The following is a 19469-nucleotide window of genomic DNA, read 5'->3' on the forward strand; positions in this document are numbered from 1 at the left end:
ATAATCAGATCCAAAATAGACTTGGTGATTGAAGGCAGAGGTGGATTTAAATTGTAACCAGTAGTGTACTGCAGGAATCAGCGCTTGTCACAATGTATTAACTTGGGCGTACATGTAGGTACTAGGATTAGTAAGTTTGCAGGTGACATGAGCAATGATGGTGTTGAGTATAGTGAAGGTTTTCTCAGACTACAGCAGGCCACGGGTTAGATGGAAAGTTGGTTGGAGATTTGGCAGATAGAAAGTAATCCCAACAAATGCAAGGTGATACATTTTGGTGGAGATATATACAGAAAATTGCAGGGTACATGGGAATGCTGATGAACAGATGGACCATGACATTCGAGTCTATGGTTCCCAAAAGTTGCAACACGGGACGGGGGTGAAGAAGCCACATGACACATTTGCTACATACACCAGGACATGGAATATATCAGTTTTGTAAATTTGTTATGTTACAAGTTTACATAACACTTATTTCACACTCCGCTTTGAAACAGAGACACTCCTTTCTCCATTATTAGGGAGAGAGAGAAAACCTGTGGTACACTGAATACCAGCTGAACGAGTAGTCTCTGGGGTACTGTAAGTCTGTATCTTTGCTGCACACTTGAGTGCTTGGTGATGGGTGCCGATGCTTTATTTTGCTGGTGGGGAGAGGGGATTGTTGCTTTGCTACTGCTCATGCATAGGAGGTGGGAACTAGGGGGGCTTTGGGGTTTGGGTTTTAACATTTAACTGTCATTCATTCTTTGGGGGCACTCTGTTTTCGTGGATGGTTGCAAAGAGAAAGTATTTCAGGATGTATATTTTATACATTTCTCTGACATTAAATGTATCTTTGAAACCTTTAACTGGACTTGGGAGTATTGTGTGTGGTTCTGGTGGTCACAAGGATGTGTTAGCAGGAGAGATTCCCTGTATGTTCTCAGTGGGACAGGCAGCATCCCTGGAGGGGAGATAACCAGTTTAAAAAGGTGGAGCACCTACCTTCTCTTAGAGGTTATTATTTTGCAGCACAGTTGAGAGCTGTGATATGCTGGTGCAACCCGTCAAATGATGCTCAATGGAAAAACATGGAGGAGAGGATACTTTCCATCCCCATACAGGCAATTTTAGCTGATAACAATCTACAAAGTTATATGAATACTATTGATAACCCATGGGTGAAATGGACTCATAAAATATGGGAAACTATAATAAAAGAATATAAACTAGAGGGAGATATTGCAATTCTTAAATGGTGTGCATGACTCAGATTTTATGTTGAATAAACTGGATGCTAGATTTAAGGACTGTACAGCTAAAGGAATAACAGTTCTTTGTAATATAATGAAAGGAGGAACAATTTTGAAATGCTTAAAGAGAAACACTTAAAAAACAAGACTTTTATCTGTATTTACAGATGCAACAGTATGTTAATGGGGGGGTTAAGAATGTAACCAAGGCAAGTACATGTTTGATAGAGCTATTTAGAAAAGCATATAATTCAGATAACGGTAGTAGAGTCATTTCAAGCGTGTACAAGGGTTTGTCAAATCTTAAAACACATTTGACTTCATACATTAAAACAAAATGGGAGAAGGAAGGAGGGATAATTATATCTGAGGAAGAATGGACAATAATATGGAGGTATCAATGGAAGTGTACCAGTTCACAGAAATGGAGGGAGTTTGGATGGAAAAACTTGATAAAATATTTTATTACACCCTCTCAGAAATCCCATTATGATAGTAACCTCCCTGTTTGCTGGAAAAATTGTGGAAATCAAAATGCAAACCATTATCATATTTTCTGGAAATGTCCCGTTATCAAAGACTATTGGAGTGGGATACATAATGCCCTGCAAGACATCTTTAAATGTGAAATACCCTTAGAAAGTAAGACCATATATTTTGGGTATATACCTCAAGAATGGTTGAAAAGAGATAAATATTTAATGACTATACTGTTGGTGGCTGGTAAAAAGACTCTTACCAGGAAATGGTTATTACAGGAGAGCCCAACTTTAAACACATGGATGGAAATTACAATGGACATTTACAAAATGGAGAAGATAACAGCACCTGTTAATCATAAGTTGGAACAATTTGATTGATACTGGGAAAAATGGTTTCATTACATAATACCTCATAGGCCTGATTTTAATCTCACAATTTAATGAAATGTTGTAAAAAAAAAAATTGCTTCCTACTTGTACATAGTTTTCTCCTTTTGCTTGTTCTTTCTTTCCTCTCTTTTCTTTAAGTGTATACCTCAGATAAATATTAAGTGGAGATTTGTGGCAAATATGACTATATGATATATATAGCATCTGAAATACATCTTGTGGAAACATTTGTTTGATGATGAACTGCAATAAAAAATAAATTACAAAAAAAAGGTGGAGCAAGAGCTGGCAGGTGATAGGTGGCAAACACGAGGAAATCTGCAGATGCTGGAAATTCAAGCAACACACACAAAATGCTGGTGGAACACAGCAGGCCAGGCAGCATCTATAGGGAGAAGCACTGTCGACGTTTCAGGCTGAGACCCTTTGTCAGGACTAACCGAAAGGAAAGATAGTAAGAGATTTGAAAGTAGGAGGGGGAGGGGAAAATGCGAAATGATAGGAGAAGACCGGAGGGGGTGGGGTGAAGCTGAGGGCCAGACAGGTGATTGGCAAAAGTGATACAGAGCTAGAGAAAGGAAAGGATCATGGGACGGGAGGCTAAGGGAGAAAGAAAGGGGGAGGGGAGCACCAGAGGGAGATGGAGAACAGGCAGAGCGATGGGCAGAGAGAGAAAAAAAAATTAAATATATCAGGGATGGGGTAAGAAGGGGAGGGGCATTAACAGAAGTTAGAGAAGTCAATGTTCATGCCATCAGGTTGGAGGCTACCCAGCCAATATATAAAGGTGTTGTTCCTCCAACCTGAGCGTGGCTTCATCTTGACAGTAGAGGAGGCCATGGATAGACATATCAGAATGGGAATGGGACGTGGAATTAAAATGTGTGGCCACTGGGAGATCCTGCTTTCTCTGACGGTGGGAAGGGATGGGGGGGGGGATGAATGGACAAGGGAGTCGCATAGGGAGCGAACCCTGCAGAAAGCAGAAGGGGGGGGGGGGAGGGAGAGACGTGCTTGGTAGTGGTATCCCGTTGGAGGTGGCAGAAGTTACGGAGAATTATAGGTTGGATCCGGAGGCTGGTGGGGTGGTAGGTGAGGACAAGGGGAACCCTATCCCGAGTGGGGTGGTGGGCGGATGGGGTGAGGGTAGATGTGCGGGAAATGGGAGAGATGCATTTGAGAACAGAGTTGATGGTGGAAGAAGGGAAGCCCCTTTGTTTAAAAAAGGAAGACATCTCCTTCGTCCTGGAATGAAAAGCCTCATCCTGAGAGCAGATGCGGTGGAGACGGAGGAATTGTGAGAAGGGGATAGCATTTTTGCAAGAGACAGGGTGGGAAGAGGAATAGTCCAGGTACCCAACACCCGACTCGGGATAGGGTTCCCCTTGTCCTCACCTACCACCCCACCAGCCTCCGGATCCAACGTATAAATCTCCGTAACTTCCGCCACCTCCAATGGGATACCACTACCAAGCACGCCTCTCCCTCCACCCCTCTTTCTGCTTTCCGCAGGGATCGCTCCCTACGCGACTCCCTTGTCCATTCATCCCCCCCCCCCCCATCCCTTCCCACCGATCTCCCTCCTGACACTTATCCTTGCAAGCGGAACAAGTGCTACACCTGCCCTTACACTTCCTCCCTCACCACCATTCAGGGCCCCAGACAGTCCTTCTAGGTGAGGTGACACTTCACCTGTGAGTCAGCTGGTGTGGTATACTGCATCCGGTGCTCCCGGTGTGGCCTTTTATATATTGGCGAGACCCGACGCAGACTGAGAGACCATTTCGTGGAACACCTACGCTCGGTCTGCCAGAGAAAGCAGGATCTCCCAGTGGCCACAAATTTTAATTCCATGTCCCATTCCCATTCTGATATGTCTATCCATGGCCTCCTCTACTGTCAAGATGAAGCCACACTCAGGTTGGAGGAACAACACCTTATATACCGGCTGGGTAGCCTCCAACCTGATGGCATGAGCACTGACTTCTCTAACTTCCGTTAATGCCCCTCCCCTTCTTACCCCATCCCTGATATATTTAGGTTTTTTTTCTCTCTCTGCCCATCACTCTGCCTGTTCTCCATCTCCCTCTGGTGCTCCCCTCCCCCTTTCTTTCTCTCTTGGCCTCCCATCCCATGATCCTTTCCCTTCTCTAGCTCTGTATCACTTTAGCCAATCACCTGTCTGGCTCTCAGCTTCACCCCACCCCCTCCAGTCTTCTCCTATCATTTTGCATTTTCCCCTCCCCCTCCTACTTTCAAATCTCTTACTATCTTTCCTTTCAGTTAGTCCTGACAAAGGGTCTCGGCCCGAAACGTCGTCAGCACTTCTCCCTATAGATCCTCCCTGGCCTGCTCCATTCCACCAGCATTTTGTGTGTGTTGTTAAGTGATAGGTGGATCCAGGTGAGGGGGGAAATTATATCAGAAGCTGGGAAGGTAATGGGTGCAAGATATTGAATGTGATAGGATAATAGAGAATGAAATAAAGGGAAGGCGGGGAGGAGCAGGAGGAATATGTGGATGATGGGCAAAAGGACAGAATATGTGGGATAAGGAGGAGAGAGGAAAACAGGAAAAATAAGGGAAACAGAACACATAGGGGAGTAGCTATCATAACTTTCAGGAGTTAATGTTCTTGCTGCTGGCGTGTCATTTAGCCATGACCCAGCAGTGGCAAAAGCTGTGGATAGACACATCGGTGTGGGAATGTGGAGTGGAATTGAAATGAGTGCCCCCTGGGAGATCCCAACTACAGATGGAGTGAAGGTGCTCAACAAAGTGGTCCTACATCAGGTCTCACCTATGTAGAGGGAGCCACACTAGGACCACCAGATACAATAAGTAACATCACTGGAATCACATGTGAAAGAATGCCTCATTGAGGACCCTGAATGGTAGTGAGCGAAGATATAGGCGCAGTTATTGTTTCAGGGCTAAGTGCCTGGAAATTTAGGAGGATTGGCGAGGATAGATGAGCAGATGCGAGAGTCATGGAGAGAGTGATCCTGAGGAATGTGGAGAGGAAAGGGGAGATGTGCCTGGTGTTGGCAGAGGAAGTTGTTAAGAATACGTTGGATGCATAGACTGATGATGACTCCATTTCCCTCCATAGATACTGCCTGACCCACAAAGTTCTTCCAGTACCTCCCTGGTGTTGCTCCAGATTCAAGCAGTCTCTTGTGTCTTCAATAGAATGTTGCCAGGACTGGAGGGCTGTGGTTACAATGGGAGATTGTAAAGACTGGGTTTATTCTCACTAGAATGGAAGAGATGTAGAACAGCTATTTCCCTTCAACCATTCAGTTCTTGAAACAATCAGCACAATCCTAATCAGTTCCTCAGTATAACAACACTATGATCACTTGAACCACCTTGGACTGAATTCACCTTTTTTGCTAAATGTGCTTCTTCTTGTATTTTTGTGCATAATTTATGTATATTTTCTGCTTAATTTATCTTTTTCTTGTGCATGTTGCTTATGTAATACAATATGACTGCAACGCTACTGCAAGTCTGTATTTCTCAAGAGTGTACTTCAGTAATTATATTGTCCTCCTAAAACCCAAGATGTAATATTTGATAATTCATTTCATAAATAAATCCATTATCCAATCTTCCTACTTAAAACTGGTTGGTTTTACATACTATCTGAATCATCACATTATTATTGCTGATAGTAATCACTTCCTTCTCCTAGTAACCGTCTTTGCCCATTCAAGTAAACCAAGGAAGAAGAACAATCTCGTGCTTACATTCCGTGACAAAGAAGTTGAGCATGGTGAGGACAACCGTGTGGCCACTGAACATGTAGTCTCCACAAGTATGCACGCCTGTTAGTGTCATTCCAAAACCACTCCAAATTGCGAGTGCCCTTTGAAATTTGGCCCACATGTCTCCATACAACTGAAAGAAGAAAATACATAGTGTTGACCAAAGAGCACTGAACTTTCTACCACTATTACAGCAGAACTATTCACAAGCCTCTGACGGCATTGTGGTTATGTTACTGGGTTAGTAATCCAGAGGTCTGCACTGTTAAGTCAGCTGCAACTGTGGATTTTAAATATAGCTCATTACTCATCTCAAATAAAAGGTCAGGACCAAAGCTGATGACACTGATAAACCCATCTGCTCATTACCTTTCTCAGTGAGGAGATGGCCACCTGCTCTGCACTAAATTATATAATCATACACTGAGTTATTGTAAGTTACAAAAGCCCTTAGCACTGATGATTATATCCCATACAAGAATATAGAAAAAATACCAAAAATTGAAATTAATGTATATAAAAGCATGGGATTAAGATACATCATCACAATTAAGTTTTCATCTAAAAAACAAAGTTCCCCAGGAGTCCCAAATTAAGGAGACTCAAGTGCAAAGCAGTACACATGACTAACCCAACCTCATGCTGGGATACTCTTAACAGCTGTACTAGGGAAAAAGACAAAAGAAATGGCTAAAACACAATGCACAACATATCCAACACAGAGATTCAGGGCAGTTTGAATAAGGTCACCAGACCTCGGGCTCAGGTTGGATTGGCACATCTTGGTTCTTCATGTATAGGTGTACTTACCTGTATGGCAGTACATCAACACGTTAGCTGGGACCTAAAGGGAGAGGGCTCCGCAAAATTAGACCAGTCATCTTGTGTTTTATGTCCCACTGGAGCTGGGAGATCAAGTCCAAAATAATTGTGTCTTCATGTTCTAATTGATTGTGGTCAACCATGTAATATTCAGGAGATCCTTACCCGAAAACAAGTTTTAAACAAAGTTGAGTGGAGAAAGGAGACTAAAGTATCTAAAACCAGATTCAAGAAACAAACCGTAAAACAGGCTTCCACATATTTGCAAGATCTTGGGGGACTGGGAACCTGAAGAGAATATCTACTCCCTGATGGCACACTGCCAACACATCTCCCCATCCCACCTTGATCCACTACCATTCATGTAAATCTGTCATGACTGTGTCACTAGGATGAGGATACACAAACAGTGACATACGTGGATAGGTACAATTGAGAGAGTTGGAAAAGCACAGTGACATTCAGACAGGTACATGATAGGAAAGGTTTAGAGGGATATGAGTCAAATGAGACTAGCTCACGTGGGAATCTTGGTTGGCATGGACAAGTTGGCTGAAGGGCTGTTTATGTGCTATTCTAAGCAGTTCCAGATTTTCTTTAAAGTATGTGCGCTCTTAACTCCTGGTGGAGTCGTCGGGGTGCTGTCATGACAAGCTTTTTGCACTGAAGACTAGCTCAGGTGGGAATCTTGGTTGGTATGGATCTAAGCAGATCCAGATTCTCTTTAATGTGTGTGCACCCTTAACTCCTGGTGGAGTCATCAGAGCACAATCATGACAAGCTTTTTGCACCAATCTTTTTGGTCATTGCTCATCGTATGGCATGTTTTGGGCATCTGAAACCTGGCGGAGTTTTTTTTTACAAGGTCAAGTTGCTAGGCATGGATGGAGAACATACAGGGGAGCTGGCTGGATTCTAACTCGGGACCTTCCGCCCTGAAGTCCAGTGCTGATGCCACTATGTGGCACTGGTATCTGGTATTTATTCAGAGCTATGTGAGTGAGGTGATAAACTCATCACAATGACATGCAGAGGGAAGGTTAGGGGACTTCAAATATTTAGCAGGTAATCGCAAGTGAACATTTTAGGTATTATTGCTTCTTTATAAATTTGTCATTTTCAAATGTTCAAAATCTTATCCTTCACAATCAGCTTTTCAAATTTTATAGAAGCATGTTTTATTTCATTTGTGTACGAAATTCATTGCAATGTTGAAAGCCACGGCAAAATAAATCTCACAACATTAAAACAAAATACTCAGCCAATGAGCCAGCTTGAGGCCTAATTTGCATCATTTGGAAATACTTACTTTTCCAGAACACTGTAGGTGGTGGCCAGGCACAGACAGCGAGGTAACAAACATAGTAACGCAGCGTAATAAGAACACGGTTCCCATCAGGCTACACATGCGACGAAGGAGGATAGACCTGGAGGACCACAATAAACAACCAAAGATACAGTGAACACTGCAATTCATTCCACAAATACAAGATCAAATTTCATTTCCCTATTACTTTCAAAGCATCCAATCGCTATAAAAAACTTAAATTTTGCTCCTGATTTACTAACAAAACATTGAATTAAAATAGATTTCTGCACAATGCATTTGTCACAATGTTTATCACCAGCTCACACTACAACTTGAAGGGTAGCGTAAATGTCTTTTGAGCACAATGCCTTGGGTTACCTGTGTATATTACTATCAGTAAGTTCTGTGATGATGACCAACAGATTTCTAATTTAATCTTTTCCTCCCTACTAAAATGACCTCTCTGGTCCATTCACTATACCCCAACCAACAATAAATCAGCATGCCGCATACTACCTGCTCTATGAGAATTGTACTGGTAAAAATACTCAGTTTAATCAACAAAGCATTTGGTGCTTGTGACAGGCAAGATAATGAGCTCGTTCAAGCTAAACAGTAAAGTCATCACCTGACATTACAACAGTGCTCCTAGATTGTTTCTGCATAGATCTGCAAGATAAAGGAAGTTTTTCTTGATGTAATTACAAATTTTCACAATTTTATCCAAAATACAAAATGTAAAACGATTTGTCAAAAATGCACTGATCAATTTCCTAAAAAACTTTTCACTGCTGCTCTAACGTCTTTTCCCAAACCAACCACAAAGCTCTCCTAATGCCTGGCTCCCTATCACCAGGCCACCTTGTATCTGTGCACAAGTCCATGCTGAATTCCTTACTGGCAGCACAGGGCAAGCTCACAATAGCCACACAATTGGGAGAGCAAAGAGTTATTTATAAAAACTCACCAGATCTCTGCTGGCCAGGAGCCATTCACTGTGGTCCAAGGTGCACTCTGCTGCTGGGAACTGAGCAGAGAGCTTGCCATATTGTGCTGGCCCTTTCTCAGTATAAATACTGGGCTGCACCAGCTGCCAAGCTCACTCATGGCAAAAGTTGTCATTCCTATTGTAACTCAGTGAATGGTTTAAATAATAATAATGATAATAATAGTAAGTACTTTATTGATCCTAGGTGGGACATTATTTCATTACAGCCAGCAACATTTAAAAACACACTTGGCCATAATAAATATAATGATATTAATCAATAAAGTACAGAATAATATACACAATAATTTACCAATGTGCAATACTGTACAATAATAAACGTACAAAATAATAAAACAGTGACTATTGTACTATGATATGTGTTCTCCTGTTGTACAGAGATGAATTGTTGTACATGCTTATTGCATTTGGTAGGAAAGGTTTTCTATAATGATCTTTGTGACAGCAGAGCTGAATGAGTCTGTTCGAAAGGGTGCTCCGCTGCTCATTCAGTAGGTTATGGAGCGGATGTGCCTGATTACCATAATGGATAACAGCTTGTTTAGCGACCTCCTCTCCACCACCTACCCAAAAGAGTCTGGGTTGTAGCCAAGGACAGATCCAGCCTTTATGATGAGTTTATTTCGTCTTCTTGCATCACCAGCACCAGTGCTGCTCCCCCAACATACAGCCACAAAGAAGATTGCACTTGCTACAATGGACCAGCAAAAGATCACCAACATCCTGCTGCATATATTGAAGGATCTCAGCTTCCTTAGAAAATAGAGCCTGCTCACCCTATTCTTGTGATCACAAGACCCTGTTGGACACTGTTAATATGGAAAGCTGCAAGTCCGGTTTACAGGTTTATTGTCACACAGTGGAGGAGCTGTGTAGCCTTGGTCATAATGAGGAGCAGGCTTCAAGCCATGGTATTGCCTGTTTTTACAGCTGCCCAGTGGAGCCAGAGGTGCAGTTGGTTCAATCCACTGGAGTCCAGGAAGCAGTGTGGCATGGCGTTCAAGCTGAAGTCGGTGCTGGGCCCCAGGGAGAAATGCTGCAACATTCATGGACTCTGATTTGGACAATATTTTTGTGTGACTGCATTTTACTGGTGGTTGCAGGGTGGAGATACGTCTCTATGAAAAGTGCAAGGACCTCCTTCCCTCCACTAATCTGCAGGTCACCCTTAGGCAAGGTGTAGCACCTGCTTAGCTGCCTGATCAGAGTCAAGTGAAGCGATGGGAGCAGGTGTAAATGGTTACATGAGCAGCTGGTGCATATCACAAATCCTGGTTATCTGACTACTGATGCCAGATAATCTCTGAAGAGTACTGACAATGGCTTGGATCACCCATCTTGTAAAGACAGTGCCCAGAAGAACACAATGGCAAACCACTTCAGTAGAAAAATTTGCCAAGAACTATCATGGTCATGGATAGAGAAAAGCACAACAGCGTGAAGGGGGTCTTCCCCACAGGCAATGATCCCTCACTCGGTAGAGACACTCTATGTACGACAGGTGAAACTCTACCATAATCAGGCTACTGTCCTCAATAAGTATACCATCAAAATAGTAACATGGAATGTGAGAACTCTTTATCAAGCTGGAAAGCTAGAGACTGGTAAATGAACATTTGAAAGTCAACATCATAGAACTGTGTGAGACAAGGTGGAAAGGGACTGGATGTTTCCATTTTGATGAATGCAAACTGATCTATTCACATAGTGCTAAACCGAAACGAGATGTGGGAATAACACTCGATGCTGAAAGAAGCAAAAGTCTTATGAGATACCGGGCATTATTTTCTGGTGAAACTCTGAGGCAACCTATGAACATTTCAATAGTAGTAGTATATGCTCCAACAGCTGATAGTAGTGAAGAAAATATAGAAAGTTTTTGATACTTTGCATGATGCAAACCCCAGCAAAACATAAGATATTGTTATGGTGATAGGGGATATGAATACTAAAGTTGGACAACTAGATGATATTATCACTGCATTTGGATTGGGAACCAGGAACAACAGACGTGAGAGATTCATAGACTAGTGTTGTAAAACCATAAGACACAGGAGCAGAATTAGGCCATTTTGACCTATCGAGTCTGCTCTGCCATTTCATCATAGCTGATCCAATTTTCCTCTCAGCCCAATCTCCTGTCTTCTCCTGTATCCCTTCATGCCCTGACCAATCAAAAATCTATCAATTTCGGCCTTAAATATACATACAGACTTGGCCTCCACAGCTGCCTATGGCAACAAATTCCATAGATTCACCACACACGAGCTAAAGAAATTCCTCTTCATCTCCATTCTAAAACAATGAAGGAAACAGATTTTTACTGTTTGCCTCTATCCAACACACACTTTGCTCTGGCTCTTTGAATGAGACCCAAACTGGGAATTTTCTCACTTTCTATTAAAGTTCAAAGTAAAATGCATTATCACAGTACATGTCTCCACATACAAGACTGATAATCTTTTTCCTGCGGGCATGCTCAGCAAATCTATAGAATAGCAACTGTAAAAAGGATTAATGAAAGAGCAAGAGCATAGAAGACAACAGACTATGCAAATGCAAATATAGATAAATAGCAATAAATAACGAGACCATGAAATAACAAGATAGAGTCCTTAAAGTACGATGATTGCTGTGGGAACATCTCAATAGATGAGTGTAATTATCCTCTTGTTCATGAGCCTGATGTTTGAGGGCTAAGTAATTGTTCTTGAACCTGAGGTGCAAGCCCTGAGGCACTTGTACCTTTTATCTGATGGCAGCAGCAAAAAAAGAGCATGGCCTGGGCGGTGGCAATCTCTGATGATTAATGCTGCTTTCCTACAATAGCATTTCATGTAGATGTGCTCAATGGTTGAGAGGGCTTTACCTGTGATGTACTGGGCTAAATCCACTACCTTTTGTAGGATTTTCTGTTCAAAGATATTGGTGTTCCTATACCAGGCCATAATGCAGCTTTTTCTGCTAGGCATCTATAGGAGTTTGTCAAGGTTTTTGAAGTCAAGACAAATCTTCGCAGATTCCTAAGGAAGTAGAGGCACTGTCAAGCTTTCTTTGCAATTACATTTATATGATGGGCCCAGGACAGGTCTTCTGAGATAGTGATACCCAGGAATTTAAAGTTACTGACCCTCCCCTCCTCTGATCAGGACTGGCTCATGGACCTCAGGTTTCCCTCTCCTGAAATCTATAATTAGTTCCTTGGTCTTGCTGACATTGAGTGAGAAGGTGTGTTATGAGCCCACTCAGCCAAATTTTGAATCTTCCTCCTGTATGCTGATTCATTGCCACCTTTGATATGGCCATAACAGTGGTGTCATCAGCAAACTTGAATATGGTGTTGGAACTGTACTTAGCCACATAGTCATAGGTATAAAGCAAGTAGAACAGGAAGCTAAGCACAGAGCTGTGTTGCGTCTGTGCTGATGGAGATTGAGGAAGAGCTGTTTTTGCCAATCCTAATTGACTGGGGTCTGCAAATGAGGAAATCCAGGATCCAATTGCACAAGGGAGTATTGAGACCCAGGCCTTGGAGGTTACTGATTAGTTTCAAGGGGATCATAGCATTAAATGCTAAGCTGGAATTGATAAAGAGCATCCTGATGTATGCATCTTTGCTATCCAGATGTTCCAGGATTGTGTAAAGAATCTTCCAAGATTGTGTAAATTGGAGCGGATTCAAGTTGGCACTCAGACAGGAGCTGATATAATTTCAACAGATAGTTCATTTTCCAGCATCAAATCTCCAGAAAAACATCCTCCTGAGAATTATGACATCAAAAAAAGCAAAGCAGGTAATGCTAAAACCTACCTGTGCTTATGAAGCAGCAACAATAACAGCCAGATAGTGCACAGAACAACTCCACAGACTTCAGCCATTGCAAAAGCCCATGGAATCCTTGGGACACTGTTAACAGAAATGGCACAGTATCAAAACATGTAAATATTTGCATATACATTTATTTGGAGAAACATAATTTTGCCTTATTTTGATATTTATCAGTGATTTACATGCACAAAGAAAAATGCACTTTGCACAATAAACCCTGTTCACCCTGAAAGGTTGTCCTAATACAACCCTTCCATACATTTACCCTGAAAGGTTGGCTAAATACAGCTTTTCCATATGTTCTAAGCAGCAATCAAAACTGAAACACTGGGTGGGTGGAGGGTAGTTGAAGCTCAGAGCAGAACCCTATCTACACAAATGCTTTTCACAGAAGTATAGGCAGATGTTTACCCCCAGAGTTTTGAAAAAGATCCTAGAGAAAGCCACAGAAAGGATAATCAACAATTCCAGCAAAAGGTTTCCCTGTGTTGTACTAGTGTTAGATTAAACACAAGATATTTGAATTTAAGCCAATATCCCATTGAATGGATCACGCAAAGTCATATTTTGGGGGCTATTTGAGCAACTATTTGGGTGTTTGGCTGAGATGCCCTAAGATATTGTTAAATGTGAATGACACAGATGGCAGACTGATGTGTATAACAAGATGGAATTGATCTGTAATATTAATACATTCCTGCTGTTATTCAGCATGTGTAACTTAAAATTTGAATTTGATGCAATGTGAGAAAAGATGGTGCATCATTATATATAGAAGACAACACGCGGCTCTTTATTTATAGACAAAACAATGACTGCGTTACTACCAATCATCAAGTTTGCAGTTGACTATATTAAAAACTTTTATTTATACAGCATGACCAAATCAAAAATTATGTATTCTGTGTTAGTGCCAGGAAATTATGTCAGACAAAAATCAAAACAAAAGAAATTACACTGGGTGGGATAACTCGTCATTAATCTTTAAGCAGGGTACACAAGGGAATGGCAAAATTGGGGCAGAAATGAATTTCAAAGCGTGGGCATGATTCTCAGGTGGGTCATGCAATATTTAAAATAAAGGGTCACAATCTCTGATCTATCCATTAACTGCTAAAATGCAAATGTGTGGGAGAACCATTGGTTAAAAAGTGTAACCAGTGAAAATCACTGGGCTGGACAGAAAGAACAGCAACCAATGGTGGTCAAAGGGAGATTCCCTGAAGGGGATTATTAAGTCAGATAATGTTAAGAGATAGTACAAGCCATTAAAAGGATTTGAACACCTTGAGCTTTGTGGATAGTTGAGTGCTGTGCTGGTTCAACATGCATGAACACAAATGGCCAAGGTTCTGGCATTTAAATACCTTGTCTAGGGAGCCATCAATAGAGACGATGCTGCCAAGGTATCTGAACTCATCTATTTCATTCAATTTTGATGGCGATGGAAAGTGGGGCAATAGTCTGTCTTTACCAGGCTGATAGTGAGGCCAAAGAGATGAGATGCTTTTGCAATACCATTGATAATGAGTTGGAGATCAGACTCTGTGTGGACCATCAAGGCACCCATAAGGCTTAAAGACTCCAATGATGCCATGATCATGCTGCTCTTCAAAAACAACCGAGGCATCTCCCTCTTGATCATTGCTGGGAAGGTTCTGGGCTGTATAATTCTCAACCACCTAATCACCAGCATATCAGATGGGAACCTGCCTGTGACATAGTGCGGTTTTTGCTCAGGTTGCAGCACTATCAACGTGGTGTTCACAGTTTGTCAGGTTCAGGAAAAAAGTACTGAACAAAATTTGGATGTATGCCATTTTCATAGATCTAAGCAAATCGCTTGCACGGTCAACAGAGAAGCGCTGTGGTCAGTAATAACTAACGCAGATTTATTTAACTAGTGACCTGCTGCCGTAACTTGACAGGAGCCCATTAGTTCCTACTTCCTGATGACTCTTTCAGGGACCTACCTAGGATCCTGCCAGGACTCCCTAGCCCACTAGCAGAGGCCCATCTACACAAACCAAGCAACAAAGGCACAGATTCGCTATAACTTGACAGCTTCTTTCATACTGATTCTTGCAGAAGGATTTACTATTCAATATTTGTACTTCCAATAAAATTATAAAAGAAAAAATCCTCTGTTAAGAGGACTGTTGCATTAATGTTGAATAATTATAACACATTTTTGTAACTGAAATATTTAATTTCAGAACGACAACATTGGGCCCAACATAACGCAACAGATTTCAAGGATGTAAATTATTCCCCCTTATCCTCTAGTTGCCTTATTTTAAAAAAATGGGTTTGTATTGCTCATAAATACTCAAATTGGATTCCAGCTTGAAAGTAGAGTGTAAATGTGTTATTTCCATTTCTCCTACCACATCTTGGTTTTACTGATTCTTGGAAACACACAGCCAGAGACATCCTCATTCCCCTTTCTGTGACAGTTTTCACGTACAGTCGACCCTCCTTATCCGTGGGGGATTGGTTCCAGGACCCCTCACGGATACTAAATTTTGTGGATGCTCAAGTCCCTTATTCAACCTGTCTCAATCCGGTGGACTTTAGGACCCAGCAGAACCCCAGACCTTATTTAACCTGTTTCAGTGCGGTGGACGTTAGGACCCGGCACCAGAGCTCTGAATGCGCAGTGTTTCTGTTCACGGAAATAATCACGATTGAAAATAAAGTGGAAATAATAAAGCGATTGGAAAGAGGTGAAACGCCATCGGTCACTGGAAAAGCGTTAGGCTACGTCGGTCAACGATTGGAACAATTTTAAAGGATAAAGTAAGAAAGGCTCTGCCCCGATGAAAGCTACAATTATTACTAAGCAACACAGTGGTTTAATTTTTGGGGTTTGGGGTTTTTGATCCTCCACATCAACCCGGCACAGCAATCTGTCCCGAGTCCCGAGAACTTCCGTTCTCGAGCCCGGCGCCGAAACATACATTCTTAGGTGTTTTATATGCATAGAAAGATAAAATATATACTATATATTAAGATAAACGTTTGACTAACTGACGCTAAATAATACCGGATGTACCTGTTCAAACTTACTTAGTAAGAGAACTTCCGATTCTTTTCGATCCCGATCCATGATAACCCACGCACATCCTCCCATATACTTTAAATCATCTCTAGATTACTTATAATACCTAATACAATGTAAATGCTATGCAAAATGGTTGTTATACTGCATTGTCTAGGGAATAATGACAAGAAAAAAAGTCTGTATATGCTCGAACAACAAGTGCTGGAAGCACTTCCAGGTTTTCGTGATTTGCGATTGGTTGAATTTGCAGATAAGGAGGGCCGACTATATTCTTTTACAACTCAATGCTTAAGGATCACTAACCAAATATCTTGCATCCAGTGTTGAACTCTCCAGCTACAAGTAAATTGCCCCAGCTAAATAAGGCTTGAAGACAATTGGATTAAATTCATATAAAGTTATTTTGAATGAAGAAATGTTACAAGGCATGCAGATTGCAATCCAAGCAAACAATGCACTTACTGTAACTCCACGTTCATTTTGTTAGAGACGCCAAACATCACAGAGCATACACAGATGCAAGTAACTGTCTATGTCTGGTTTAGGTGATGCAGTCCCATTGAGAGACCATGCCAGAGAAAGTTAGCATGGTCAAAGGTATCAAAAGACAATACAGCTGCTTCACCATCAACCTTTGATCTCCTGAGAAGGAAGTGAAATTGAACATCTCACTTCCTTCTTGGGACAGCAGACGAATGCTGGAGTGCTGCCCTTTCTCATCTCCTCACATAATAGAGTCAAAGATAATCAGGCAAGATTCCTGATACTCAATGGCATTAGCATCATATTGGTGATGGGAGATACCATGATCAGGAAATTAATGAGCCAGAAAATAAATTCTGATGTCTATGGAAGATCAGAGGCTGGATCTTCTGCAGTGTACTCTCCATCCTTGCTCTTCAAAGGGTACTTTAACACCTAAAATTGTTTATTTGTTATTCAAATAACAAGCCATGGGTAACAAAGGACATTAAGGACATCCTAACGATAAAAAGAGGGCATTTAAAGATGGAAATAGGGAGGAGCTGAGGACAATACAGAGGGACCTGAAAGCCAAGATCAGGGAGGCTAAAGACAGGTATAGGAGGAAGCTTGAGTGGAAACTCCAGCAGAACAACATGAAAGAGGTCTGGAGTGGGATGAGGACCATCACTGGGTTCTGGCAAACTAGCAACAGAGGAGCTGAAGGCAGTGTAGACAGGGCCAACGAACATAACCTGTTCTTCAACAGATTTGAAGAATCTGTTCATCCCTGTCCATCCCCCACATGATTCATCTGTTGTCGGTCCCCAACCAACACATACTCCACTCTCCCCTCCTACCCCTCCTCAGAGCCCCTCACCCTGCTCTCGTGACTACACCCCTCCCACACCTGAAACCACCACGGTGGGCTTCACAGATGAACAGGTGAGAAGACAGCTGAAACATCTCCACCCAAGCAAGGCTGCAGGCCCGGATGGTGTCAGTCCCAGGGTGCACAAAGCCTGTGCCCCCCAGCTAAGTGGAGTACTTCACCATGTCTTCAACCTGAGCCTGAGTCTCCAGAGGGTTCCTGTGCTGTGGAAGACGTCCTGCTTCGTTCCTGTACCAAAGACGCCGCGCCCCAGTGGCTCTAATGACTACAGACCAGTGGCATTGACCTCCCACATCATGAAGACCCTGGAGAGACTTGTTCTGGAGCAGCTCCGGCCTATGGTTAGGCCACACTTAGACCCCCTCCACTTCGCCTATCAGCCCCGACTAGGAGTTGAGGATGCCATCGTCTACCTGCTGAACCGTGTCTACGCCCACCTGGACAAGCCGGCGAGCACTGTGAGGGTTATGTTTTTTGACTTCTCCGGTGCGTTCAACACCATCCGCCCTGCTCTGCTGGGTGAGAAGCTGACAGTGATGCAGGTGGATGCTTCCCTGGCGTCAAGGATTATTGATTACCTAACTGGCAGACCACAGCACGTGTGCTTGCAGCACTCTGGGTCAGACAGTGTGATCAGCAGCACTGGGGCTCCACAGGGGACTGTCCTGTCTCCCTTTCTATTCACCATCTACACCTCGGACTTCAACTACTGCACAGAGTCTTGCCATCTTCAGAAGTTTTCTGATGACTCTGCCATAGTTGGATGCATCAGCAAGGGAGATGAGGCTGAGTACAGGGCTACGGTGGGAAACTTTGTCACATGGTGCGAGCAGAATCATCTGCAGCTTAACGTGAAAAAGACTAAGGAGCTGGTGGTGGACCTGAGGAGGGCTAAGGCACCGATGACCCCTGTTTCCATCCAAGGGGTCAGTGTGGACATGGTGGAGGATTACAAATACCTGGGGATACGAATTGACAATAAACTGGACTGGTCAAAGAACACTGAGGCTGTCTACAAGAAGGGTCAGAGCCGTCTCTATTTCCTGAGGAGACTGAGGTCCTTTAACATCTGCCGGACGATGCTGAGGTTGTTCTACGAGTCTGTGGTGGCCAGTGCTATCATGTTTGCTGTTGTGTGCTGGGGCAGCAGGCTGAGGGTAGCAGACACCAACAGAATCAACAAACTCATTCGTAAGGCCAGTGATGTTGTTGGGGTGGAACTGGACCCTCTGACTGTGGTGTCTGAAAAGAGGATGCTGTCCAAGTTGCATGCCATTTTGGACAATGACTCCCATCCACTCCATAATGTACTGGTTAGGCACAGGATTACATTCAGCCAGAGACTCGTTCCACCGAGATGCAACACTGAGTGTCATAGGAAGTCATTCCTGCCTGTGGCCATCAAACTTTACAACTCCTCCCTCGGAGTGTCAGACACCCTGAGTCAATAGGCTGGTCCTGGACTTATTTCCACTTGGCATGATTAACTTATTATTATTTAATTATTTATGGTTTTATTTTGCTATATTTCTACACTATTCTTGGTTGGTGCGGCTGTAACGAAACCCAATTTCCCTCGGGATCAATAAAGTATGTCAGTCTGTCTGTCTGTAAAAGAACAGAATACCACCTCTCACCCTGATGAATACAGCTCTGACAGTATACCAATATACAGCTCACCACGTTGAACTTATGTATCTACTACCATAAATATTAATTTCTTCCCAACATGGAAAGTAGCACCACTGAGTACACTACATTAAACCATACAAAACCACTGGCTATTGCTACCAGCAGGGCAGGGCAGGAAACTCACACCAAGTCGCATCTCCTCCAAGTCACAGCATCCTGAAATTCACTACCCAGAAGAGCAGTGGAGCACCATCACTGCACAAAGTGGTGGATTGCCTCCAATGTTTCATAGACATTCAGAGATGGGCAATGAGCATTAGCCATGCCAAGAATCTCTGATCCACATGACTGAATCAAAAAAGTCATGCAGGCAAAGGAACTTTTATTAAGGAAATATAACTCCAGCTCAATGCCAAAACAGTGCCAGCACATGCTGCAGATGGGAAGGTCTGGAGACTTGTCAGGAAAGTTGGAGCTGTTGCTGCAAAGTAAGCCATAGAGAATCTCAAAGAACTCTTCAAAAGATGTGAATAAGAGCTTCAAGGAACATGTTATCTCAGTGGATGGCAG

The 19469-nt window shown here is 42.6% G+C and overlaps 1 protein-coding gene across 3 annotated transcripts in view; it reads right to left on the bottom strand.

The window, feature by feature from the left end:
* Positions 1-19469, bottom strand: part of samd8 (sterile alpha motif domain containing 8) — an 83492-nt gene that overhangs the window by 6338 nt on the left and 57685 nt on the right. For all 3 annotated transcript variants that reach the window (XM_073025712.1, XM_073025714.1, XM_073025713.1), the window contains 3 exons: positions 12832-12927; positions 8012-8129; positions 5863-6013 (listed from right to left, as the gene is read on the bottom strand). In XM_073025712.1, coding sequence (XP_072881813.1) covers positions 5863-6013; positions 8012-8129; positions 12832-12927 — 365 coding nt within the window. The remainder of the gene's footprint in view (positions 1-5862; positions 6014-8011; positions 8130-12831; positions 12928-19469) is intronic.

Source organism: Hemitrygon akajei, chromosome 21 (genome assembly GCF_048418815.1).
Source record: "Hemitrygon akajei chromosome 21, sHemAka1.3, whole genome shotgun sequence".
In the NCBI taxonomy this organism is placed as follows: Eukaryota; Metazoa; Chordata; class Chondrichthyes; order Myliobatiformes; family Dasyatidae; genus Hemitrygon; species Hemitrygon akajei.